This window comes from Nelumbo lutea, chromosome 5, assembly GCF_056320005.1.
Source record: "Nelumbo lutea isolate HS-2025 chromosome 5, American lotus-T2T, whole genome shotgun sequence".
NCBI classification, from domain to species: domain Eukaryota; kingdom Viridiplantae; phylum Streptophyta; class Magnoliopsida; order Proteales; family Nelumbonaceae; genus Nelumbo; species Nelumbo lutea.
The window spans coordinates 85,970,204-85,997,438 of NC_142688.1; the positions used below are offsets into that span (position 1 = coordinate 85,970,204).

At 39.0% G+C, this 27,235-nt stretch overlaps 1 protein-coding gene across 2 annotated transcripts in view; it reads right to left on the reverse strand.

The window, feature by feature from the left end:
• Window positions 1-10,786: 10,786 nt before the first annotated feature.
• LOC148853257 (retinal-binding protein) overlaps window positions 10,787-27,235 on the reverse strand; it is a 139,278-nt gene continuing 122,829 nt past the window's right edge. For both annotated transcript variants that reach the window (XM_088945250.1, XM_088945249.1), the window contains 4 exons: window positions 14,772-14,819; window positions 14,538-14,573; window positions 14,376-14,450; window positions 10,787-11,098 (listed from right to left, as the gene is read on the reverse strand). In XM_088945250.1, coding sequence (XP_088801376.1) covers window positions 11,045-11,098; window positions 14,376-14,450; window positions 14,538-14,573; window positions 14,772-14,819 — 213 coding nt within the window. In that variant the 3' untranslated portion in view covers window positions 10,787-11,044. The remainder of the gene's footprint in view (window positions 11,099-14,375; window positions 14,451-14,537; window positions 14,574-14,771; window positions 14,820-27,235) is intronic.

The following is a 27,235-nucleotide window of genomic DNA, read 5'->3' on the forward strand; positions in this document are numbered from 1 at the left end:
TTGAGCCCTATCTCTTGTGTATCTGATATTCACCTTGTTACCTCCAACCTTGCTTCTCATTAGGGCTGCAAACAATTGCATTTAATCCGGTTTCTTTGAGTTGGATTTGGACATTCCGTCAACCATAATTGAATTGGATTTGAAAATCTGATCTATTTATCAATTGAAGAGAGTCTGTGTATTACTTAATTTGATTTGTAAGGTCAGTTGTGTTGCTAAATGAAGTTTGGGCAAATGCAGTAGTGCTGTTGACTGCTTTCTGTTTAGCCTCAGTTTGGTAAGAGCGCAAATACAAATATATAAAGTGCAAATAGAAGGGTTAGAAATACCGCTATGAGGTTTTGCATTGTACATATTTGTATTTGAACTTTTTCTTCTTTTTTTTTAGTAAGAAAACTGATTGAATAAGTAGCAAAAGACAAACTTACAAAAGGGGATGGAAATCCACCAAGTCCGCTAGCCAAAGCGGCATAGCTTCTAAGAAGACCATTGCTTTTGAGAGGCCTCTTTTTGCCAGTTCATGGGCAAGGGAATTGCTTTCCCTACCTGAGAAGGAGAAAGAAAGATCTAAATTTTTACAAGAATTTGAAATGTCTTTACAGAAAAAGAAAGCATCCTGAGATCCTCTTAGGTCTTTAGTGGCTAGTGTTGCATCAACAATTTGTTGTCATTTTCGATCACAAAAGGGCCTTTCTTTAAGCTTTTTGCAAGAAGGATTCCTTTGAGGCAAGCAAAAGCTTCAGATTGAAGAGGAGACTGAGCTGAAGTAGGGGCCAAAACAAAGAGCTTTGTAGCAACCCAGGTTGTCTTTGATAATGACTCCAAAACCAGCCTTCCTAACATTTACAAAAGTGCCATCCACGTTTATTTTTAGAATAGTATCGGATGGAGGCTTCCACAAAAAGAGAGAGCTATCTTCTTTAGACATTGGCAAAGTATCTTGCCATTTTTTTAGCAAAGTCATCCTCCTCTCCTTCCAAGCCCTGTTGAAAGAGATAATTGATGAGTGCGGGTTTGGATTTTCATTTTCAAAGATATATCTATTTCTACATTTTCATGTGGTCTAAAGCAAAAGAGTCGAGTAGTTGAGGAGATCATCTTTTTTGTCTTTCAGTTGATTACACATGTTTATTCAAGAGTTAAACCAAATTCTAAAGTCATTTGGCGTGGTGTCTAAGTTATAACCAAAACAAGAGGCAAACCACATCAATCTAGCATGATCACAATGAAACAATGCATAGATTAAGGTCTCAGGTTATTTGGAGCATATTGGACATAGACTTGATTGGACCATTTTCCTCCTTTCTAGGTTCTTTTTAATCGCTATCGCATTCCCAAGACATTTCCAGAAGAAAATTTTGATTTTGGGATCAATTTTTAACCTCTAGACCTCCTTCCAAGGCAAATTTGACATCTTATCAAGATGTATTCTACCATTCACTGGATTTCTATCTTGGGAATCAGGTCTTTTCCTATGGGCAAGATAATAAGCTGATTTGACTGAGAAATAGCCATTTTTGCTTCCCTTCCATATCAATCTATCTTCCTAGTTACAAGAGGCTAAGGGAATTTTTTTTTTATCAAATCTTAAATTTCTTTGTGAAGTGAATTCCAACATCTTCTGTCCTGATCAATGATGTCTTTGACCCAAATAGGGCTATTATTATCAGGGCTCGGGCCTGTCAATCTGAAATATGGGGAATCCTTTAGACAAAGATCTCCCTATATCTTTATGTTTTCCCTGGTATTAACTTCCCAAAGGGCTCCAAGTTTTAGTATTTCCTTGCCTACAAGGATGCTCTGCCAATCCCAAGATCATTTTTTTCTGGAAGTTGTTTGTTAGAAAGTTTTTTCTTTTTATGTATTTTTCTCTTATGACCTTACACCAAAGGTTTTCATCTTCCGTACAGTCTTCAAGCTTGTTTTGCTAGTAGATCTTTGTTGAAGCTAAATGGATCTCTGAGACCTAATCCACCCTCATTTTTGTTTCTGCAAATTTTATCCAGCTAGCCTAGTTCATTTTGTTATGATTGTCTTGACATCCCCACTAGAATCTCCTCTGGGATTTTTCCATTTCATGACATATAGCTTTAGGAAGAAAGAAGCAAGAAATGGAATAATTTGGGATTACCGCTACTACTGTTTTCAGGAGAACTTCTTTCCCTCCATTTGATAAGAGAAGTTCATTCCATTTTGAAGTTTTGGTCTAAATTATCCTAATTCGATGATTGAACAAATCTTTTTTTGATATTCCAATAGCAGTAGGCAAACCTAAGTAGATTCCATGATGGTCAACCCTTTTGATTTTTAAACTTTTGGCTAGCAGCTTCTGGAACTTTGGATGAAGGTTTCTACTAAAAAAAATTTCAGATTTGGAGAAATTTACTTGTTGCCCAGAAACCCTTTCATAAAGTTTGACTGCATCCACCAGGTTTTGACTGTCAGTTGGGTTTACCTTTGTGAAGAGATAACTGTCATTTGCAAAAAGTAGGTGGGATATTATTGGGTAGTTTTTGTTTAGTTTTACACCTGAAATCTTTTTCTATAGAACAAGGTGGTGGAGTTGACTGGATAGTGTTTCAGACACAAAAAGGAAGAGGTATGGAGACAAGGGATGTCCTTGTCTTATTCCTCTTTCAAGTATAAAAGATCTACAAGGGGCACATTTAAAAGGACTTGATAGGAGACTATAGAGATGCATTTTAGTACCTAAGAGATCCATTTGTTACCAAAGCCCAATTTTTGCAGGACACTCTTTAAGAAGCTCCATTCCACTCTGTCATAGGCTTTGCTCATATCCAGTTTTAAGGCCATGCGTGCTTTCTTACCCCTTGTTTTCCTCATAAAGTCCATAATTTCATGAGCTATAAGAATGTTATCATGGATTTGCCTATTTGGAATAAAAGCACTCTGATTTTCACTGATAATTTTGTGGAGGAAAGGTTTGACCCTGTTCACAAGAACTTTTTCTATAACCTTGTGTTGCATAGGTTGATGGGTCTGAAATGGGAGGTTTTAGTGGGCTGTTTAACTTTAGGAATTAAGGCTATGAAGGTTTTGTTAATCTCTCTATTTAAATGGGAAGTGGTAAAGAATTCCTGCACTGCCTTGCAAAGGTCTTGCCCAACCACATCCCATTGTTTCTGAAAGAAGATATTTTGAAAGCCATTTGGTCTCGGGGCTTGTAGCGGGGCCATTTAGAATAGGGCTTCCTTGATTTCTTCTTCTTCTATCATCTTTTCCAACCAATTGCTTTTCTTGACTGATAATTTTCTACTCATGTTTCTAAGGATTTCCTCAGTGTCTTGTGCCCTTTTGGTTTGATTTTTTTTTTCAAAATACTGATTTAGAATTTCTTCAATCTCCTCTTGGTTATCAATCCAAACTCCTGACTCATTCTCTAGGCAAAGTGTCCTATTCTTGTTCCTTCTTCTCATGGTCTGAGCATGGAAAAACTTTGTGTTCTTGTGCCCATCCTTAAGCCACCTGATTCTAGATTTCTGATATGCTCTTCTCTCTTGATCCAAACTTCAAGGTTTGCCTCCATTGTTTTGATTTTTATTTCATCCCTGGAAGTGCCTTTGTTTAGATCCATTTCCAATTCTAGTTTCAATTGTCCAATTTTGCTTTGGACATTTCCAAAGATTTTCTTGTTCCACAATCTGAGACCCTCCTGAAGATTTGTCAAGTTTGTTTGGAGGTTATCTTCTGCTAACCCATCTCGTTTTTCTATCCAAATAGCTTGGACAATTTCCTTGAATTCTCATGGGTTAGCCACATTTGCTCAATTCTAAAAGGTCTCTTTATGTTTCTTAGATTCCTTTCTGTGTATATCAGGATTGGGTTGTGATCAGAATCTAGGCTAACCAAGGTCTTGGTATGGGCTTCAGGGAACATTTCTTGCCATCTTTGGTTGCTCACTGCTCTGTATAGTTTAGCTTCTATTTTTCCTTTTCCTTCCCTTTTGTTTGACCATGTAAATCTAAGGCCATGATTTTTTATTTCAAATAGGCCACAGTCATCTAGGAGTTTTTTATTTGAAATTAAAACTCTCATGTTGGAGGGTCTCCCTCCTTCATTTTCTTGCTTATTGAAAGTCATGTTAAGTTCTCCACAACACATCCAAGCTCCATTCACATAACCTGCTAGGGTTCTCCACTTCTATTGGAAAACTTTTCTCTTATGTCTTTTAGGTTCACCATATATGGAGCAGTACCAATTTTTATTTCCTTCACTGCAAATCTCCGAGTGAATGATATTGTTATCAACATAAATAAATTTTTGGATAAAACCTTCTTTCCAGAAGAGAGCTAAACCCCCTTTTAGGCCCATTGCATCACATCCCCAACATTGCTAGGTTTTTAAGAATACAAGTTTTTTCCTACAATTTAGAAGAGACTGCTTCATCTCCATTAGAAAAATTACATTTGGGTTTGTTCTTCTGGTGGTCTCACCTTTAAAGCCTGAATTGTCACTGGAGACCCAATCCCTTGACAATTCCAACTTAAAATTTTCATTTTGCCCCTGGGGTCTGATTCGGGACAGACCCCTCAACCCACTTATTGAGAAATTGTTTTTGGATTCCCTTTGCTTGGTATTTGTGTCAGGAGAAAAGCCCGCTTGTTGGAAACCTCACAAGACCTACCAAGGTAATCCATTTTTTGTACCCCCTTAATTGGTTCGCATCCTCTGGGCAGTTGAAGAGATTCTCCTAGACTAGGTTGTTGAGGGATTTTATTTTTTGATTTTTTGAGATTTCTTCTTTTGGATGCAATCAATGTTTTTGACGCATCTGAGTAACATTTATTTGGTACTCAGTCAATTTCATCATTGGATGGAGAACTTTCCCAATAAAAGGGAGTGAGTTTTCACTGTTATTTCTTTCTAAACTTCCAATTTTGGTACCCATTGTTTTCTTTGTAGGGACTTGAGTACTAAAATCATCAATGATAGCAGGAAAATAAGATCTAGCATCATATCATGATAGAGGATTGATTAGAGAAAGAGGTACCTCTTCCTACGTATTTACCATGTTCTATGCCATGGTTTCCCCGTCGCCTAGAGTTTCCTCCTCTTCAATCTCCATTTCTTATAGTTGGTTATCTTTTAACTGCTACTCTTCCATGACTGTCAGAGTTCCTCCTTGGCTTCTTCGGTCGGGTTTGAAGATGCTTTCGAGACTCACACGATCCCGAGTGAAGTTGAATTTCGGAAGGGGGCTCAAGTTTTGTCTAAAGAGACTGCGGTTTTCAATGGTCCTGTATGGGTTTTCCGGTTAGGCTTGCCTGGCCCACTGTCCTGCTAAACCCATTCCTTCTATTGATGGCGGGTCTTCATTTTGAATTTCCTTAATAATAATGCCTGAAGACTTTCTTTTTTCCCCCAAACCAGCTCAATTGCCATGTCAGCCCGCTACGCATTGTATATAATATTTTTTCCTCCACATCATCTTGTAACGATTCTCGAATTTGAGTGGATCCATGGCTTGCTCATCAGAGATGCATGTGCATGTGGTTTCTCGGTGTCCAATGATCCCGTAGTGCTTGTAGAAAATGGAAAGTTTTTCGTATTGGAAATGGAACCCCGTTATCATCCTTGTCCTAGTTCCCCAGTGCTAAGTGTTTCCTTATATCTAATAGAACTCATATTCTGAAAATTTTCTCCCATCGTGGTTCTTCATCTTCAATTTCTGACTCCCCGTTTTCCTCTTGTAGTGGTGCACCTGCAATACTAACCATTTTGGCACCCCAAGACCAGAATCACTTTTCCATTGGTGCATCTACTATGCAGATAAAGATCTTGAGCGCTGAGAAGGGTAGGGCTCTTGGGATAACATTTTGTTCCCATTGTTGTAACAGTAAAGGGTATCCCTAAATTATCCAGGGCTCCTACATCATGAAGGACTGCATATCTACTTTCTTTTTGAAAGAGATCCCATAGAATCTCCTCTTTTAACCATTTGACTTCGTACTTGCATGCAACCAGAAATTTTTAACCTTCTGCAGTACACCGAAAGCATTCATTTGCTTGTCCGTAATAACCTTTGCATAGATTGCTTTCTTGCATTTTTCTTCGATCCTCTTTTGCCTTTCCCTGATTTCTTCTTCATCTAGGAAGACTGGGATCTCTCTTTGAGGGTTGTCCATGCCCTATGACTTTCAATCTTCCTGTAAGGTGAAAGCTTTTGGGGATTTGAAGGGTTAAGAGTGGGTTGAGGGTTGTTGGTAGGACTAGACTTGTTTTGAAGGAAAATTAAATGGTGATTCAGGTTTGCCCTGTCGAGCACTTTGTGAATGCAATGGAACCGCTAAACGCAGAGATGCATTCGGGAACGCAATGAGAAATGAGATTAAAATTAGCCTTAAGAAATGAGAATGCGAATGCGATGGAATCACTAAACTCTTTCTAAACTTAGCCTTAAGAAATTTTCTTTTAGGCTCAGTTTGGAAGGAGTACAAATACAAATATGTACAACAACATAGATTAAAATTTCATCATGTGTCTGGGCATATTGGCTGATACATATCATATCAGGGCCCCTTCGATACGCCACTACACAAGGTGTTTTAGGGTTCCACCTATTTTAGGGGGTAAACGAGCCTTATACTGACCCCTCGAACAAGTTTCAAAGAAAGAAAACTTAAAAAAAAAAGAAGAGCGAGCCAAGATATAGCCCGATACACCCCTACTAGCATATCAGGTTGTATCGATATTTTGAACTTTGATGTATAGTACAAATACATACAAAGTACATCGTTTTGCACCCTACATATTTGTATTTGTACCCCTTCCAAATTGAGTACAAAGTACATAGTTTTAGGCTTAGTTTGGAAGGAGTACAAATACAAATATATAGAGTGCAAAACCTTGCATTTTATATTGTTTTGTATGTATTTGTAATGTACATATTTGTATTTGTACACTTTCCAAAGTGAGACTTAGGCTATGTTTGGTTGTAGTGCAATTTTATTTGCACTAGTACAAAGTCATGGGAGTGCAAATGAAAAAATTGCAAATTCTCGTTTAATTTTATTTTGGGTTTTATTTTATTTTGCTTCATGCCTTAATTTACTTCATTTGTATTGCAATCAAACAAAATAAGTTAAAATTTCAAACAAAAATAGGTCAGAATTTACATTCAAATCATTTACAGTGCCATAGTTTTGCATCAATACAAATTTATTTGCATTGCAACCAAAAACAACCTAAGGAATGAACTACTATAAATGTAATAATGTAGGGAGATCGTAAGAAAGGAGTTGGGTGAAATGGAAAACCCTTTTTTTAAGAGACTACTAAGTACTTTATATGGTAATTTCATGAAATGACTTTTATGAAAACACGTTTACGTAAGTACTTTTACACAAAAGAACTTTGATAAAAGTACTTTTACAAAAGCACTCTATGAAAATACTTTTACGAAAACACTTTTATGAAAGCATAAAAACACTTTTACATGAAAGCACTTTTACTAATGTACTTTTACGAAAATACTTTTATGAAAGCATAAAAGTACTTTTACACAAAAGCACTTTTGTAAAAGTACTTTTATGAAAGCATAACAGTACTTTTGTGAAAGCACTTTTACACTAAAGCACTTCTATTAAATTACTTTTACGAAAGAATAAAAGCACTTTATAAAAGTACTTTTATAAAAGTAATTCTACACAAAAGCACTTTTATGAAAGCACTTTTATAGAATTACTTTTATGAAAGCACTTTTATAGAATTACTTTTATGAAAGCACTTTTATAGAAGTACTTTTGGAAAAGTACTTTTATAGAAGTTATGTATTTTTTGCAAATTTTCTGTAATTTTTTTGAATTTTTGGTATTTTCTGCATTTTTCATTTGTTTTGGTATTTTTCTATATTTTCTAAATTTTTTTGGTATTTTTCTACATTTTCTATAATTTTTTGTGTTTTTTGCATAAATTTTGCAATTTTTTGGTGTTTTTCATGCATTTCCTACAATTTTCTAGTAATTGTTTTGCATATTTTCTGATTTTTTTTTCTGCAAAATTTCTGATTTTTTAGAAATTTTTAGTATTTTTCATAAATTTTGGTATTTTTTGTATTTTTCTACAATTTTTTGGTATTTTTTTCAAATATTCTACAATTTTTGCATTTTCAGGTTACGAGTTTACCTAATTCATTTTTGTCACGTGGCAGTCTTGAGATAGATTATTCTTTCAAAATTTATTATTTTGTGTATATAAGCTGTCCCGACCCATTTTTGTATTTATAAGTGAGGGTAGTAGGTACATTAGTATGAGTGAGGGTGGTTAAAGGTCAATATGGATGGGTCAAGTGGGTCAATATGGGTGGGTTAGGGTTAGGGTGGGTTAGGACCCTTTAACTAGGATTGATGATGGGTCATGGTGGGTTGGTGGGTCAATATGGGTGGGTTGATATTCAACCGTTACCCAACCCAACCCAACCCAACCCACCCATTTGCCACCCCTATGTGGAGTACTGTGCCTTTCTGTATGATGTAACTTGTGAATTGTGGCCCTCTCCCTTGTATTGGCATGCATTTCCCAATTGCCATATGACACCGGGTTCCATAATGTTAAGAGGCTAAGAGCACTGTTCACTTCACAAGCTAGTGGGGCTGTATATAGGGATGTCAATGAACCAGTATGGGTTGGACTCTGTCCAAATCAAAATCCATTTGGACAGATTGGATGAACCAATAAGACATAATGAATTTGGATGGATTGGACGGACCAATATGACATATTGGATTGGACCTGGTCCATCCATAATGAATTTATATTAGATTGAGCCAATATCTGATCCATTGGTAGAAGATAAGAATTAAGAATATCGGTCTCAATGGACCAGTTTGAGTTGAAACCAATCTAAATTAACAGGAATTTGAAACAGATTGGACAGTCTCTGGATCAGTCCAAAATATTCATTGGACTGGATTGGACCAGGTCCATTTGTAATGGATTCACATTGGACTGGACCGGATTGGACCAAATCCAGTCCAGTTGACACCCCTAGCTGTATAATCTATTTTTTCAGGAAAGTTGTGGTGGATGTACCAATTAACACGCATACGGTAGTGGAGCTTTAGGAGGTGGATGTTGGACAATAGACATCATCCTGTCCGCTTTGGTTTTTTCGGTTGAATACCATGGGATTGATAGTGGAATGCATGACGATGGAGATTGGGGTATTCTTGTGTGAGACGCTGAAAGAGCCAATTAACACTAAGGCTGCGTTTGGTTTGAAGGAAAAAATAGAGAAAGGAAGGAAAAAGCAGGGAAACTTATACAAGGTTTATAAAGGTTTTCTTATATTTCCCTTCCTTTCCTACTTTTACCTTCAAATCAAACATAGCCTAAGGCTGTGTTTGGTAAAAGAAAAACTAAGAAACCTATGCCTTTTCTTACTTTTTCTTTCAAATCAAACACAGTGTAAGAGAAAGATGAATACCAACCAAATAGGGTAGATTCTCGAGGGTAAGGGTAATAGTACTATAGTAGTATTACTAGACCCTTAGGAGCTTTTTTAACAAAAAAAAAAGCCCTTGGGAACTAGTATAATTGTCTACAAGATGGGGGAAAAGCCAGTGGTATTCTTATTAGTATGAAAATATCCTAATTTTATGGTCATTTGGATCATGAGAAAGCAGAGAATATCCTAATTTTATGGTCATTTGGATAATGACAACTTGACAAGACTGGCAGATAAATATTGGTGGGTTCAATAACTGATACATATTGTACGGCGATGTGTTGGTGGAAATTACCTTGAACCTTGGGTCATGGTCGAGGGCTCCAAAATGGGCACATAAATACAAGTTCTTTAGCAAGGGTTATTTGATGGTTGGTGGAAATGGGAGACCTCATGTTCATGTTTGAGATAACAGTAGAGGTGTTGGAACCAAAATCCTTTGTAAAATTAAAAAAAAAAAGGTCTTAATAGGGAAGATCATGATGGAAGAGGTAAAGAAGGCAACTAGAACCTACTAGAAAGAAGTTTGTATACAACTAGGGGAGGGGTCTTCATTGGAGAGGCAGATGCGTAGAAGATTGCTGTTTGATAACATGAATTGAAGTGTTTGAACTGAATTTTACTGTTTTGCCTTTTGGTAATTAAGGTTTTAAGTATTGAAAATGCAGAGTATAAAAAAAATACAACTTTAGGAGACATATCCAGATGTGCTTTGGATATGGTGAAAAATGAAGACATGAATATGTCAGTAAAATTCAAATGAATCCCATAAATACATAATAAGTCTAAAAATGATTACAAGTAAGATATATACACTAATACACACGAGAATACATGTTTTCATAATTCATGTGAATTGTAAACTATTGGGATATGCCAACAAAGCATTGGAAAAAGAGAATTAAAATATGGTTTAGTGAGAAATAACAAATTTCAATGATTAATTAATTATTTTATTTTTTTAAATTTACGGTTATTATAATATTAATAAGAAAATGTCGATTAATTAATTATTTAATTTACAGTTGTTAGAAATTAAAGCCCAGATAATTTTGACAAATTTAATTTAGTGGAAGAATCTTTTTTTTTTTTTTTTCATTTGGGTGCCTCATGTTTGAATCCCAACATCTATATATATATATATATTTTTTTTTTTTAAATTCCAACTTTTGCTCCAAGATATGCCTAGAGAGCATCCATTTCAATATACAAAACACAATGATCTAATGGCATTTTTTATTACTGCCAAACCGTTTTCGTAAATTGTGTTTCACCATATAATATATGCTGCTTCAAATAGATATCAATAATTCCACGTAGTTGAGTCAAGGCTTTGTTGAATTAAGTATTCCAAAGGATTTCAGGTACACCAAATACAGAATACAGTACATTATTCACAAACTATCCCGATGACCAATATAACTCAACCAGTACCAAGATGGGAGTGCAGAAAAGAAAGCAAAAGGAAAAAAAAAACATAATGATACAAATAAAATGATTGCGGCAGGATTCATCAGGAACCATGACTCGGATAAAGGTTGTACGCGCACTGTCCAAAGAGAAGCTCCTAACATACCTCTACTCTGTTGGGTCTGCAACGGGAGGTATACAGTCCACTTTGTAACAAAGAACCTGTCCCAAAGAGGACAAATCAATAGTAATGTAAGAACAAAAAGAAATTAGCACTAGTGAGTTCTTTCTTTTTCATTATGTTTTGGGTAAATTACAAAGACCCCCCTTGTACCATGAGGTCAGTGACAAAGTCCCCCCTGTACTTTTTCTTGTGACAAAGACCGCCCAGAACTTTAGCCGTTAGACAAAGACCTCCTTCCGTTAACGTTTTGTCAGTTAACTTTGAAAAAATTTTCATCTGACTTTAAAGTTTTTTAAATCTCCAAACTACCCTTTTTATACTGTTCATTGTCTTCTCCATTGAAGTTAAGTGCAGTGGCTACAATAAAAACAACGGTTTTGAAACATTCAATGGAGAACATTAATGGAATAAAGGGCACCCCTTTTATGATGAAGATGGGAAAAAGGATGAATTAGAAGACTTAATCACTCTGCAGGACCAGATATCCATTTGCTAGGTTAAATAGGTTTTAAGAGAAAGAGGGCAAGAAAAAGAAAATAGAAAAAGTTTAGTGGGGTATTTTGGTAATTTAACGCTTTCCGTCATCTGACTTAATGGCCAAGGGGGTCTTTGTCTAACGGCTAAAGTTCATGGGGTCTTACTTTGTCACTGACCCCATAGTACAAGGGGGGTCTTTGTAATTTACCCTTATTTTTTCCTAGGACTATTGCAAGTTCTCTCTCTCTCTCTGTCTTGCATATGGGTTCTCAGAGCTGACCTACTTCATAGTCATCATAAATCAAGATCTCACCACTTCAAAACCAAATACAACTCAACTATGCTTTCTCATCATTTAATCTCTGCCAATGTGTGCCTTACACAGCCAGTCATAGGTCTAGATAAGGGATTTAGTTTTCCTTAAGATGGTTAATGAGTTGCAGAATTGTAATTTTTAGTTTTTCTAATTTAGGAGGGAAGATTCAGCTCAGCCGATCCTCTGGGAGGTGGTTTTCTCTTTCAGGAGCAGTGGTTGGCTCTGGCGATCAATGGTCTGTTGTGGTAACTCATGGTGGCTGTTTTTCCAAGAGACTCCACAGGTGAAAGAGAAGGGGCCAGCTTTTGTGTCCAGTTGAAGGAGATGGTGTGGTCGATACGATGGCTGATGCTTGGCCTCCAGCTCCTGTGTCATCATCAGAACTCCAGTTAATCCCTCTGGTTCCTGTTTCTCCTCAAGAATATGACATGAGGATGCACTGTTCAAATTTTGAACAGGCGCACAAATTTTCTTTTAAGCAGACAAGGATGGAGAAGCCTAGGGGTGGTTTTTCCCCAGATCCTCAAGAATATGATTTGAGGATGCACTGTTCAAATTTTGAACAGGTGCCCAATTTTTCTTTTAAGCGGGCAAGGATGGAGAAGCCTAAGGGTGGTTTTTGCCCAGATGCAAACCTGTCTCACCTAGTCATAGTGAACCCAGTGTGGCTTTTTCACCAAGACATCCTACTGAAATTTGGGTGGAGTTGTATGTGGTGTGTGGCCTTCCAAAATCAAGCAAAGCCTTCATTGCTTTCCCAAGGGTTGGTCCCATTAGATATGGTGTGACTAAGGTTAAAGGGCAGCCCAGTGTACAAGGCTCTCGCCAATGCAGGGTCTGGAGGGACAGATAAGATATATGCAGCCTTACCCCTGCACAGAAATTGTTTTCAAGATTTGAACCTCAGTCACCCAGGTTGCAATGATCTGGCATAGGTTCATATCCATTAATGGACCTAGCAATGTTTAGAGAGAAGGTGCTGGGGTTCGAATTGGTTGTATCTCCTCTGTTTTGGTCACCAATTTCTACTAACCCCTCTGAGTCTGATTGGGCCCATCTATTTTGGCAGGGTGTTCATCTCCGCATCCTAACAGCTTAGATTGTTGTGTTGATCAAGCAATTAGCTTTGACAAATTTCTTGGGGTGACTTGCTGATGGTCAAGAGGAGCAGGTCTGCGAGTGGTTGAGATATGACGAAAGTGCACTGATGGTAGCACAGAGCTCTAGCTCGGAAGATGACTCTGATTCAGAGTCTCAGACATTCATGGCTCAGATTGGTCCACTAGCAGTTTGGATTACCTTTCAGGTTGCAGAAGATCCAACAATCTCGTGGATTTTTATGACTTGGTGGTAGCCAAACCCAACTCCAGAGGCTCACAAAGCATCGGCTCTAGAGGCTTGTAATGTACCAGAGGGAGAGGTAGAAGAGATTTGAGCAAGACCGGTGGTCTCTGGTTAATTTGTGAGGGTCTTTTGTGGATCCTCTTTTGTTTCTGGTCTAATTCTGCTTTTTGGGTTTTTGTTTTGTGGTTTTTCAAGCTGGGCCTAGTCTTGTTTTTAAGTGGGGTTTGGTCTAGGCCTTTTTTGAGGTTTTGGTTTTAGTTTCTCTGCTCTTTTCTGTTTTTGGGCCTAGGCATGTTTCACCTTGGGATTGGGTCTAGGCCTCTTTTGAGGTTTGGTCTAGGCTTTTATGCTTGCTTCTCTTTGTATATGCCTTGCAAGGTTTAAAATATTGATAAGATGATTCTGTATCGGACATATCATATTGGTATTGGACAGTGGGCAATGAATATTGAACTTTATTTTCTGCTTGTGTGACTTGTGGTGAGTGATTCCCACAGCCCTAGAGTGATTCTAAGAACACTAGGAGTGATTCCTAGGCTTTTATTTCTCTCTCTTTCCTCTTACCTCTCAAAGTTTGAGCTCAGCCACTCACAGCAATCAAATACCTTGGAAAAGGCATCAGAAACCATCATTCAACATCAATTAAAGGACTGAATTTGATCCCTGGTAATTCTCTTCTCCATTCCCTTCAATTCTCAACATTCATACACCTTTCTAGAGAGAGAAACTTGTCTCTCTAAATCTTTCCTATCAAAACTTGTGATACTGATTCAGCCCCCCCACCCCCACCCCACCCCACCCCATATCTAAGGGGTCTTTTTTCATCCCATTTTCACAAATTTTCACTAAAAACCCTTTCAAACGGCTTGAAGAAATTCCATATCAATCTTGAGACATTGAAATTTCTTTGTTTTCTTTCTCTAGAATCTATTCACTTCATACAGCAACATACCCTAGACAAACCCTAATACCCTGTCCTCTAGACCTCTCTCTATCCCCTCCATCATCACTTATTTTTCAATTTCCCTCAAATTTGTTATTAGTCCAGCCATGGAACACATCAGTCCTACATTGAAGGATTTTCTCAGGTTGGCAGCCAGCATTAAAACTGTAACACCGAATATGAAAAGAAATATGCACAAATGCACAATCACATGCCATGTTTTATGTTTCCCTACCTTTTTGAAGAAGGTTGAATAGGAATTATCCCAGATGAGTTTGTAGCATCCAGCCATACATGTGCAGAAGTTACCCTGTTAAGGTAATCCACAGTGACAATTTAGGACCAACATGGCATAGTGGAGTAATCACTAATTGGCAACATAAAAGCACTGACTCACTTGGTCAGATTCATAACGTCTGTAGGGTAAGATCATCTGTAGGATAACAAACCAATGCAAAGAAATAAGCACAACAAGAGGAGTTATTAATGCAAATGGCATAACTTACCATATAGCATGAAGATTAATGCAAAACCAAGAGTTCTACAAGCCAGAAAAATGATTAAGGCAAACATAAAGTGTTGAATTAAAGGTGGAACATATGGTACTGACATATTGTGCAGAGCCACTTACGGTTTTTTCTCCCGATGGATTAATATATTCCACACGAAATCCAATATCCTGCCAAAAAAGATGCCAAATCCATGTAGTTGAGAAGCAGATCATACAATCCATGCATTACAAAAGGTAATCCATAAACCAAAATATCATACATATAGCACTAATACAGGAGACGAAACTGATTTTCTAATGCATCATATTACAGAAGCTGATGAGATGACTAAAAGCCATTATACAAGGTAAATTTTATTCCCGTCAAAAACCATAAGTTAAAATGGAACTCAAGGATTTTCAGAAGAAAATATAGAATCATGAGGACAAGCTTATTCCCATCATATTACAGAACCTCCTTACTCTCCCTTCTCTCAGAAGTTTTGATCTCACCCTCCACTGAGGACAAACTTATTTGGTCCTTGACTCCACATGGTTCCTTCACTACCTCTTCCTTCTTTCAGCACTTAACCACCACCCCATCCCCCCCACCTTTCTGGGCAAAAATATTCGGCTCCCCACAGTTCCCCCTAGAGTCTCTTTTATCGTCTGGGAGGCTTCTTGCTCAAAGCTGAATACCTATGACAACCTCCAAAAGAGATTTCAAGGAAACCACTCTGCCATAGAGTTTATCAACTCTTGGCAAGGTCTAAAGTTGACTTCAGGCAAGAGAGAAAACTGTTTCTGGAAAGTAATTGTACATGCCATTTTGTGGAATATCTGGGAGGAAAGAAATAGGAGATTATTTGATGAGAGTTACTCCTCCTTGGAGACTCTTAGAGATCGTATCCTAGCCAGCATTAGCAGCTGGATGGTGAATAGTAAAGTGTTTGAGGGCATCAGTCGGAATGACATTCAAAGAGATTGGACAGCCCTTCTGTCAACCTCTCGTTTTCATCCTCAGCCTCCCCTGAAAATCACCCAAAGACAAGATTGTGAACTCATTCTGAATTTTAATGGCAGCTTTAGGAGGTCTGCAGAGAACAGCCCAAATGCTGGAATAGGAGGCTTGATCAGAAGAGTGAATGGAGATGTGACTTGGGCCTTCAGTGGCCCTGCAAAGGCAGCTGATGCGTCAGAAGTAGAGGCTAGGGCCCTCTTGGAGGGCCTCAGAATTTCCAAATCTCATCAGTTCTGTCTCATTGCAGTCGAAGGAGATTCAAGGAATGTTATAAGTTGGGCTTCAGGACAGACTTTGGACCAGTGGAAACTATCTCATTTGCTGTTAGAAAACAGGGAGCTGGCCTCCTACTTGCAATGCAGCTTCAGGAGGATTCCTAGAGAATTAAATCATGTGGCTGATAATCTAGCTAAATCTGGGCTGGGAAGGGATTTTTTGTGTAGTGATCATACTTTGCCATTGTGGTGGGCTTTGTCTTCTGTTTTGTTGACAAGGCTTTGTACATCTCCTCATGTACATCCCTCCCTCTTTTTTTGATCTAATGAAATCTGTTATCTTTTCTCAAAAAAGAAAAAAAAATTATCTTTCATAGAGTTAATAATGCATAAAGTTTGGTCACCGTCCAATCAAACCTGGCATTTGTTACAAAGTAGTTCTGTATGAAACCATACTGTGAGGTTTGCACAGAATGCTGCTATGTGGTAGTCATAGACTCATAGTATTATACTTTTTAGATGTAGATACTAAAGGGAACTAGACCAACTCAAGTGGATTACTTTGATCTATTGTATACCTATCTGACCATAACAAGGACACTTGTATGTCAAATCCCTTGCCCTCTAATCCCCAACTTCCCCTCCCCCACCAAAATAAAAATAGGAATTGGAAGGATTCCTTGTATCATTCTTTGCCATTCCATTGTCTAGGGCCATGTGATTTTTCTTGTGAGTAACCAGACAATTTTATTAATTATAAGGATGTACAATTGTCTAGGGCCATGTGATTTACAATTTACTACTGATGTAGGATCAGCTCACTTCCAGCTCTTTGCGAATGTTGAATGACCTTCCTTGATCAGAGGTTTATGGCCGTTGATGGCTGTAATGCCTTATTAAAGAAGAAAGAAAATAGAGAGAGAATGCCTAGGATCACTCATGAGGTGCCTAGAATCACTCTAGGGTATAGGAATCACTCACCATAATTAGCATAAGCTCAAGAAAACTTGACAAACTTTATTGATCCTTGTGTAAAACGTCCATACACAGTTATAGACTGTAGACTCTTATGAATCCTAGTAGGACTTAAAACAAAACTATAGACTCATAAGAAAATCCTAGTAGGACTAAGAAACAAAAGTCTATTATGCTATTTCAATTCAAAGACTCAATAACTCTTATAATTCTTATTCAATAACTCTTCAGCTCCTGCATCATTCTTCCCCAGTTCAAAAGAACTTGTCATCGAGTTTTGAAGAACTCGAGGATTAAAAGTTCATATGCCCCAATGACAAAAGGAATAGGTATTCCCACAGCTATTTCAACACACTTCGACTGTAGAGTGGATGCAACAAACATAGCTAGAGAAGGATCTTAAAGCAACATAAAACACTGCTTTCCATAACCTTCTTTGTTAAATCATTGGAGATGTGATTTAGTCCAATAAGAAATAACAAAAGAGAACTGGAATTAAAGATAAGAAGAAGTAGCAGAAATCAGAAGTAGAAGAAGAAGAGGATGGAAGAAGGGAGGAGAAGGGAGTTCAATCTAATCTCTCGGATGGAAGAAGGGAGGAGAAGAATCTAATCTCTCCCCTTACTCCTAATCACATCTATTAACTTAACCTTTATGATACAATTGCAATAATGCCCTTAATGGGGCGGCTAGCTCATAAGCAAACATAAAAAGGAGCAAAAATAGTTAACGGGCCCATTAACATAGAAACATCTAATAAGAAAATAAGAGAACACTAGGGCTGATTTGGCCTAGTCTCTATACACTCCCCCTCAAGCTGAGCATAGATGTCAATCATGCCCAGATTGCTTATATAATATATTAGCTTTCCTTTTGGAACTCTTTTCGTCAAAATATCAGCTAACTATTCTTCAGAAGCAATAAATGACAAGCAAACTTCCCTTGAAGCAACTCTCCCCCATATAAAATCTTTATCAACCTCAATGTGCTTTGTTCTATCATGCTGGATGGGATTATGTGCAATGTTAATGGCTGCTTGGTTGTCACAATACATCATCATTGGCTTCTCATAATCAATACCTAGTTCCTCCAAAAGTGAACTAAGCCATAATAATTTTGAAACTCCATTGGCCATTGCCATATACTTTGCCTTAGTAGAAGATCTAACCACCACGGATTGCTACTTACTCCATGAAACAATGTTCCTTGCCACCATAGTACAGTAACTTAAGGTAGATCTCCTATCATCAATACATCCGACCCAATTTACATAAGTGTGTGCCTCTAGTTTTATATGTCCATGTTTAGCAAAAAGAATACCCTTCCCTAGATTACCTTTCAGGTAACACAAGATCTTCTCAATAGTTGCCATATTGTGTCTCTAGGAGAATGCATGAACCGGCTAATGATACTCATTGCATAGGAAATATTGGGTCGAGTCATACAGAGATACAACAACTTCCCAAGCAGTCTCTAGAACACTCCCTTATCAACCAATAGTTCACCATTAGTGGCCAAGAGCTTGTGATTTAAGTCTATAGGTGTAGAAGCTGATTTAGCACCAAGTTTGTTAGTCTCAACAAGGAGATCAATGACATACTTGCATTGAGAAATAAAGAAGCCTTCCTTGGATTGAGCAACTTCAATTCCCAAAAAATATCTAAATTCCCCCAACTCTTGATTTCAAACTCAGTGCTAAGAAACTTCTTTAGGCTAAGTACTTCCTGTGTATCATCACTAGTAACCACAATATCATCCAAATAGACAATGAGAAAGGTCACCAAAGAGTCTCTCCTATTACCAAAGAGGGTATGGTCAAACTGAGTCTGTGTGTATCCAAAGGTAACAAGAGCAGCCCAAATATCTCAAACCACAACCTAGGAGACTGTTTGAGGCCATAAAGGGACTTCTTCATGATGAGAATAAAATTTATCATATTTTTATCCCCAAATATTCAGTATTTTATACTGAATTAGTACTTATTTGGACTCATATTTCTTGATTTATGGTTCAGGGCATGAAAGAAGGCATCGGGAGAAAAGCAAGGCAAATCGGATGATTTTTCACAGTTTCGGCACCATTCAGTAATCTGGCCCTACCTCTCGTATCCGAGATCCGATTGGGCTAATTCAAGACTCATTGGAAAGATAAGAGAAAAAGCTACAACTTTCATGTTTTGGGCTTTCGCAGATTCGGCCTGCATCGAAGTCAAATCCGGGCCCGAAGTTGAGGCAAATTCGTAGGAAGGCCCAATTCGCAGCTGAAGCCCAACTTGCAGAAAAGCCTTGCAGCTGCCGAATTCGCAGAGGAAGCCTAATACGAATGCAAGAACAAGAAACTGAGAAGAGTCCTACCAGATTTAAATTTGTGATGTAATCCTAGAAAGATAAAGAGACTGAGTTCACTAGATAAAGAGATAAGAGTAGGATTAGACTAGGACTTACTATTTTTGAAAGATAAACTCCACGAAGGAGTTGGAGACCACCCCCTCCCCTTTAAGCTATATAAAGGGATGGGGGGCGGACTAGAGAGGGGGGGAAGGAAGGAGAGAAGCAACCAATCTATCAAGCAAGAAGACTTCAAGAAGGAGGTGGCGGCAAGGAAAAGAGGAAATCTCAGCTCCAAGGGTGACACCATGAGTTCTTTCTTTCCTTTTGTTTGCTTTATTTCCTCTAGTATGAACTGATTTATTTATAGCTAGGGCTGTGGAAAGCCTAATCATAACAATGAATATATTTTTATTCTGATTTTTCCAAGATCGTGATTTCCATATAGCCTATGAGTTATCTTGGTTAATGCTATTAGGAGTAACTATCTCTTAATTGATTGGATTTATGTTAATGAATCGAGAGAGGAATTCATATAGCAGACCAAATAATTCATGGAGTGAATTGAATGGTATATAGGGGTGTATACACATGATTCATCTGAATGTAATAGTTTTTCCTTGAACTTAATGCATTTCTATCTTGAGAACTCTAGTTGAGAGGTCGAGGGGTTACCTGATAGAAGTAGTTTTGATATATCTTGAGAAAGAATATTGAATAAAATTGGAAAAACTTCAGCTTATGGGAATGACAAATTATCTTGGATAATTTCATCTATTGCTATTCATTGGAATGGTTAGGCGGACCAAAGGTCCTAGCGAATTCAATCAATCGTTGCATACTTCAATATTGATACTCTTGCTCTTGTTTTCTTTTTCTGTTTTTCAGTAGCTTTTACTCTTAAATCTGAAATTCGATTGTCCAAATAATTAGGGAAGGCTGTAGTTCTAATACTTATTTTGTTAAATCCTCGTGGGAACGATATTTTTATACTACTTGATAACTATTGCACTTGCTAGGGTTATAATCATAGCTATCACTTCAATTTACACATCTTCTCCTAAAGGCAAAGACATATAAACCTCCTCATATAGATCCATTTAAGAAGGCATTTTTGGCATCAAATTGATACAGTGCCCAACCAAAACTAGCAACCATGGATAACAGAACCTGAACTGATATCATTTTAGCCACAGGAGCAAAGGTCGCCAAGTAATCAATACCATACATCTAAGCGTAACCTTTAGCAACCAAACGAGCCTTAAACCTCTTAGTAGTGCCATTAGCATGGTACTTAATAGTGAATACCCATTTACAACCAATTGGTTCCTTCCCCTCTAGCAAATCCAAAATTTCCTAGGTATTGTTCTTATGTAAAGCATCTATCTCAGTCATAATAGCATCCCTCCATTCTGATTTGGATAAGGATTTTCGAACAGGTTTAGGGATTGCTTATGTAGAAACAAAGGCTAGGAAGGAAATAATAGGTCGGAGAAAGAAGCCTTTAGGACTAGTGTTTGTAGATGTAATTGTTAGACAGTTTTGTATGCCCTTAGCTTCAATCAAGATGATGTACTTTATGAGTTTATTGTAAATGAATAAAAGTGCATATTTGATTCATGTTCCTATAGAGAACACTGATGTGGGCCCCACAGCTATGGTCCCACTATATTCGTAGGGTAGAAGATGTTCTAGTTTGCCTAGGGTTAGCTATTGGTTATTTAGTTATTTCAGTTGTTATTTATTTTAGTCTTATTTTTGCTCTATTTGTTATGTAAAGACTAAGGGTAGGTCTGTCCTTTCCATGTAATGAGCATAACCTATAAATATTAATTGAAGTGGCGGCGGCAGAACATCAAGCTTCTGCTCCTCCTTTCAACCCTTGTGTTCGACTGCTTCTCCTCCCTCTTCCTCTTCTTTCCTCTTACCTTCTTATCTTCGATCCTGAAATCCATTAGAGTTCAAGACTGATAACAGTCCTGAACTTCTACTTGGTATCAGAGCTAGGGCGTCTCATGTGAGTCTAGTCCAGCCGACCACATGAGAACCATCTAAGGCTGGAAGCTGAGAAAACAGAGTTCGTTGACTGATTCTTGGAGATCTCTAGAGGATTAGCAGCTGTTTGAAGAAGTGCCACAGTTACAGCAAGTTGGTGATTAGGAATAATCAGAGAAGGCTAGGGTTCGGGTAACCTTGGTAGGCAGCGAACTACATCCTATTGTAAGTCTTTTATTTTCTGAGAGAAGTAACATCAGAAAAGATAGGTTGGACCTATCCAGCAAGGGTGGCCGAACCACTCTAGGGTTTTGTCTTATCTCTGCGGCAAACCCTAATAGTTCTCCTCAACATTGATCAGTTTTAGGGTTTCATATTAACCCTAATACAAACCTTATCCGTACGGCTCTTAGGACTGATTATAACCTCATATTAGCTTCAGCATATTAGATTGCTCTTCAAACTGTTTTTCAGTTTTCTTTTGGGGTTTTGAACACTTCTAAAGGGGTGAAAACAGTTCGGACTGTTGCTGTTGTGTGTGGTTATTGATTTCAGATCAGTCTTATACATGTTTCATGCACATCTACCGTGAGTACAGATTGGTTCTATACTGGTTTTGTGACTGTGGTTGGGAATCCTAGTGCTGGTTTTGACTGTAGTAACCATAATTTTGAGAATTCTGGTTCTTGACCGAAATGGAGCTTAAGAATCAGGCAGAAGGCAGTTTTGGGAACAACAGTTATGGTGGTGGTTCTGAGACAAGTTTTCAGATTACAACCGTAAAGTTTGATGGATCAAACTATTTGGAATGGGCCCAATCAGCCATGATGGCTCTTGGGGGAAGGGGCAAAGTAGGGTATCTCTTGGGAGATGTGGCAGAACCTTCCAAGGGAGACCCTATGTATAACAAGTGGGTCCAAGAAAACTACTTGGTTATGACATGGCTCTGTAATTCTATGCAGCCCCATATCAGCCGAAATTACTTATGGGCAAAGACAACCAAGGAGATATGGAATGTGATGAAAGAGACTTACTCCCAACCCCTTAATGTTGCCAGAGCATATGAGTTGAAATGTGAGGTGAATTCCCTTAAACAAGGAGAGAAACCGGTGTTGGTCTACTTCTCTACCTTGAAGTCCCTATGGCATGAGATTGATCACTTAGAGGCTCTTGAGTGGGAGAGTCCCAAAGATGCTCAGATACATAGAAAGCACATCGAGACAAACAGAGTGTTTGAGTTACTGGCAGGACTGAATTCAGAATATGATATTGTGAGGCAGCAGATTTTGACCAGAGATAGTGTGACCCTCTCTCAGGCATACTCCTTAGTGCACAGTGAAGAGACCAGGAGAAAAGTCATGATGCAACCTCAGCCGCTTACACCTGCCTTGGTAGCTGTCAAACCCAAAACAGAGGGTGATTCAGAGAGGGACAAAAAGAAGGAAGATAAAAGGGATGTGGTGTGTGAGCATTGCAAGAAACCTAAACACACAAAAGAAACATGTTGGAAGCTGCATCCACATTTGGTTCCGGCAAAGTTGAGAAATAAAAAGGGTAATGCTCATGTGGCTATGACTACTGATTCAACATCCTCATCTGGCACGAGAGGCACACCATTAGAGACCTTAGCTGCAGTTCGGGCTGCTCTAATACAATTGGAGACGGAAGTTGGCAGTTCAACTCAGTTACCGTAGTCATCATCAGCTCCGGCCACATCGACCTTTGCACACTCAGGTACTCGAGCCTCAGCCTAACATGCCTCCGCTCCAGGTACTACTGAACCGTGTTGGGTAATAGATTCAAGTGCATCCGACCATATGACTAGCTTGCCCTCTTTGTTTACTACTTATCACCTATCTTCTAGTGGGGATAAAGTATCTATAGCTGATGGCTCTCTTGTCCCTATTTCTGGCAAGGGTGACATCAAACTGTCGGATATTATATCCTTGTCCTCTATTTTGCATGTTCCTAAACTGGATACTAACCTCCTTTCCGTTAGTAGTATTACCAAACATTTGAACTGCTTAGTAACTTTCTTTCCTGACCGATGTGTTTTTCAGGACCTGGAGACGAAGAAGGTGATTGGGACAGGCTGTGAGACGAATGGGATCTATCTGCTCGGGGAGAGTTCTCATCGGGAGGAGTCAGTGGATAAGAAGTTACTTGTTTCTCAGGTTGTGAGTCTGGTTATGCTTTGGCATAACCGATTGGGTCATTTATCTTTTCGGTCCTTGAAGAGTCTGTTTCCTACTTTGTTTGAGTCTGTTGAGTCATCTCAGTTGAAGTGTGAAAGTTGTGAGTTTGCTAAACATTGTAGAAACTCTTATTCATTGAGTAATAAAAGGAGTAATAGTTTTTTTGATATTGCGCATACTGATGTTTGGGGGCCATATCACATTCCTTCTATGGGTGGGTATAGGTATTTTTTCTTATTTGTTGATGACCACACCCGGTTTTCTTGAGTTTATCTTATGCGATCACGAGATGAGGTGCCTGCCCTGACCCAAAACTTCCACCAAATGATCTTAACCCAGTTTGATGCCAGGATAAAAGTGCTTAGATTTGATAATGCAAAGGAATACTTTGCTAAGCCATTGGCATCGTACCTCCTTAATCATGGGGTTATCCACCAGAGCACGTGTCCTCATACACCTCAGCAGAATGGGGTTGCAGAGAGGAAGAATAGGCACATTTTGGAGGTGGCTAGAAGTATTATGTTTACCTCCAATGTCCCTATTCGCTTATGGGGTGATGCTATCCTTACGGCGGTATATCTTATTAATCGGATTCCTTCTCGGGTTTTTGATATGAAACCTCCTTTTTCCCTTCTATACCCCAATGAGGAGTTGTTCACTATTCCCCTAAAGACATTTGGTTGTACCTGTTTTGTTCAACTTCTCGGTTCCCATCACTCCAAGTTTGAACCCAAGGCCTCAAAATGCATCTTTCTTGCTTATGCACAAACTCAAAAGGGTTATTGTTGTTATGATCCTGTCTCAGGGAAGAAGTTTGTATCCATGGATGTCACTTTCTTTGAGGAGACACCCTACTATTCTCGGGTCTCTCAGGGGGAGAGTAGTGAGCGTGGAGATTTGAGTCCTTTTCTTCAGGGGAGTGCAGTGACGACATGGTTAATACCTTTGGGGCTGTTCCCTTACCTATTCCAGTTGGTGATGAGGGCTGTTGTAGAGAGGGTGGTCAAAGGGATTGGGAGTTGAGAGTCTATCACAGGCGATGCAGGCAGGTTGCTCCCGATCATCAGCAATCCCAGCCCACTCCAATCTCTTATGCGGCTCCAAGTCCAGATATTACAGTCCCAGGGCCCACAGAGACTCCTTGCATTGTTGCTACCTCACCCTCTGCAGATGACCTTGACCTTCCCATTGCCCTCTGTAAAGGAAAACGGCATTGCACCACATCTACAGCCCACTGCATCTCCTAGCTTTTGTCCTATGATCACCTATCTCCCTCCTACAGGTCCTATCTCACCTCCGTTGCTGATGTCCCTATTCCGAGAACAGTGCAAGAAGCCCTATCAGTCCCGGAGTGGAGAGGTGCAATGCAAGTTGAAATGGATGCCCTGTCCCAAAGGAAAGAAACCAGTTGGATGCAGGTGAGTATTTACTGTGAAGCACAATGTGGATGGTTCCATTGAGAGGTACAAAGCTCGACTAGTTGCAAAAGGGTTCACTCAAACCTATGGTATAGATTACTTGGAGATATTTGCCCCGTTAGCCAAGATGACCACCATTCGGGTTCTATTATCTCTTGCAGCAAGCTACACTTGTCCTTTGTACCAAATGGATGTTAAGAATGCCTCCTGAATGGGGACTTGCACGAAGAGGTTTATATGCAGTTGCCTCCTGGATTCTATGATACAGAGGCAGGTAAGAAGGTCTGCCGGCTCAATAAGGCATTGTATGGTTTGAAGTAGTCACCTAGAGCTTGGTTCGACAGATTCAGACTAGCCATTGGGAAGTTTGGTTATGTACAGGCCCAGTCAGATCATACACTGTTCATCAAGAGGGTGGAGTCGTCACTAACACTACTTGTAGTTTATGTTGATGATATTGTGGTGACAAGAAATGACAACCATGAGATTGAGTCCCTCAAACAGCTCCTTCATCAAGAGTTTGAGGTGAAAGATCTGGGTACACTACGGTATTTTTTGGGTATTGAGGTTGCTAGATCTAAACAGGGGATCTTTGCCTCTCAGAGGAAATATATTTTAGATCTCTTGGCTGAAACTAGAAAGCTAGGTGTCAAACCTGTAGATACACCCATTGAACAGAACCACAGGATTAGTGCAGAGAGTGGGAAGTTGCTTGAAGACAAAGTTATGTTCCAGCGGTTAGTGGGAAAGCTCCTATATCTATGCCTCACCCGACCATACATCAGTTATGCCGTTAGTGTTATCAGTCAGTACATGCATTCTCCTAGAACCATGCACCTTCTAGTAGCAGAAAGAATACTAGCATACTTGAAGAGATGTCTGGGTAGAGGTATACTGTTCAAGAACAATGAGCACATGAAGGTGGAAGTCTATACGGATGCCGATTGGGCTGGGAGTGTTGATGACAGAAGGTCTACCTCTGGATATTGTGCTCTTGTGGGAGGTAACCTGGTTTCTTGGAGGAGTAAGAAACAGAGTGTTGTCTCTCGATCTAGTGCTGAAGCTGAGTATAGGTCAATGGCTAATGGAGTGGCTGAAATTCTTTGGCCGAGATCACTACTTGAGGAGTTGGGTATTGAGTATGAGAAGCCCCTGATGCTGTATTGTGATAATCAAGCGGCAATTAATATAGCATACAACCCAGTGCAACATGACAGGACTAAACATATTGAAGTTGATCGACACTTTGTACGAGAGAGGGTCTCCTCACAAGAAGTGTGTCTCCCATACATCACCTCCAATATGCAATTGGCAGATATCCTCACCAAAGCTGTACCACGGAAGAAGCTAGAGGCAGATCTATCCAAGTTGGGAATGATAAACATTTATTCCCAACTTGAGGGGGAGTGTAGAGAACACTGATGTGGGCCCCACAACTACAGTCCCACTGTGTTCGTAGGGTAGAAGATGTTCTAGTTTGCCTAGGGTTAGCTATTGGTCATTCAGTTGTTTCTGTTATTTATTTTAGTCTTATTTTTGCTCTATTTGTTATGTAAAGACTAAGGGCAGATCTGTCTTTCCATGTAATGAGCATAACCTATAAATATTAATTAAAGTGGCAGCGGCAGAACATCAAGCTTCTGCTCCTCCTTTCAACCGTTGTGTTCGACTACTTCTCCTCCCTCTTCCTCTTCTTTCCTCTTACCTTTCTTCTTATCTTCGATCCTGAAATCCATTAGAGTTCAAGACTGATAACAGTCCTGAACTTCTACTGTTCCCTTGGTATGTTTCTGTGTAATACCCTTAAACTGGACACTTAATGAGACTCGTGTTAGTTTAGAATGTTCACAGCCAGTGGGTCGGTCTGGGGAGACCTATCCTGACAAGGCTGACACTGTGGTGCCACCAAGTCGGTTGGGGTGGCCTGTCTCAACTGCCAGGGTGAGACCCTTGGCACATACAGTGTAGGATTAATTGAATCTTTGAACTGGATCAGATTTCCAATATTGCCCTGGACTTTGGAGATTGATGGGCAAAATTGGAAAGTTACACCCGACCCCTAGACTCGATTATGATACTGCACTGGGTGTCGGATTGGGCTGTCTTTGATATACCATTCAGTGAGATCCTTAGTGGGGTAAAAAATTGGGTATGTTGGGACAATCTGAGAATTCATCTGAGTGGGTGATCATAGTGACAGGATCAGCCCCTTTGTCGGTCAAAGGTAATGATCGGGGATGCACTCTCACTGATGGAAACCAAGATTGCCGGTAGCCGATTTCACTCGTTGAGATTTGTTTTGCAAAATATATTTTATATGAGATATAAAAATATATATATTATGGTTTCAAAATAATTTGCAAAAGGTTTTAATTCCTGGGATCCATATAAGCACTGAGTGCAACACTGTTCCTTGCAGCCGAGGGAGAGGTCCTCTCTTGTCGGGCATTGTATGATCA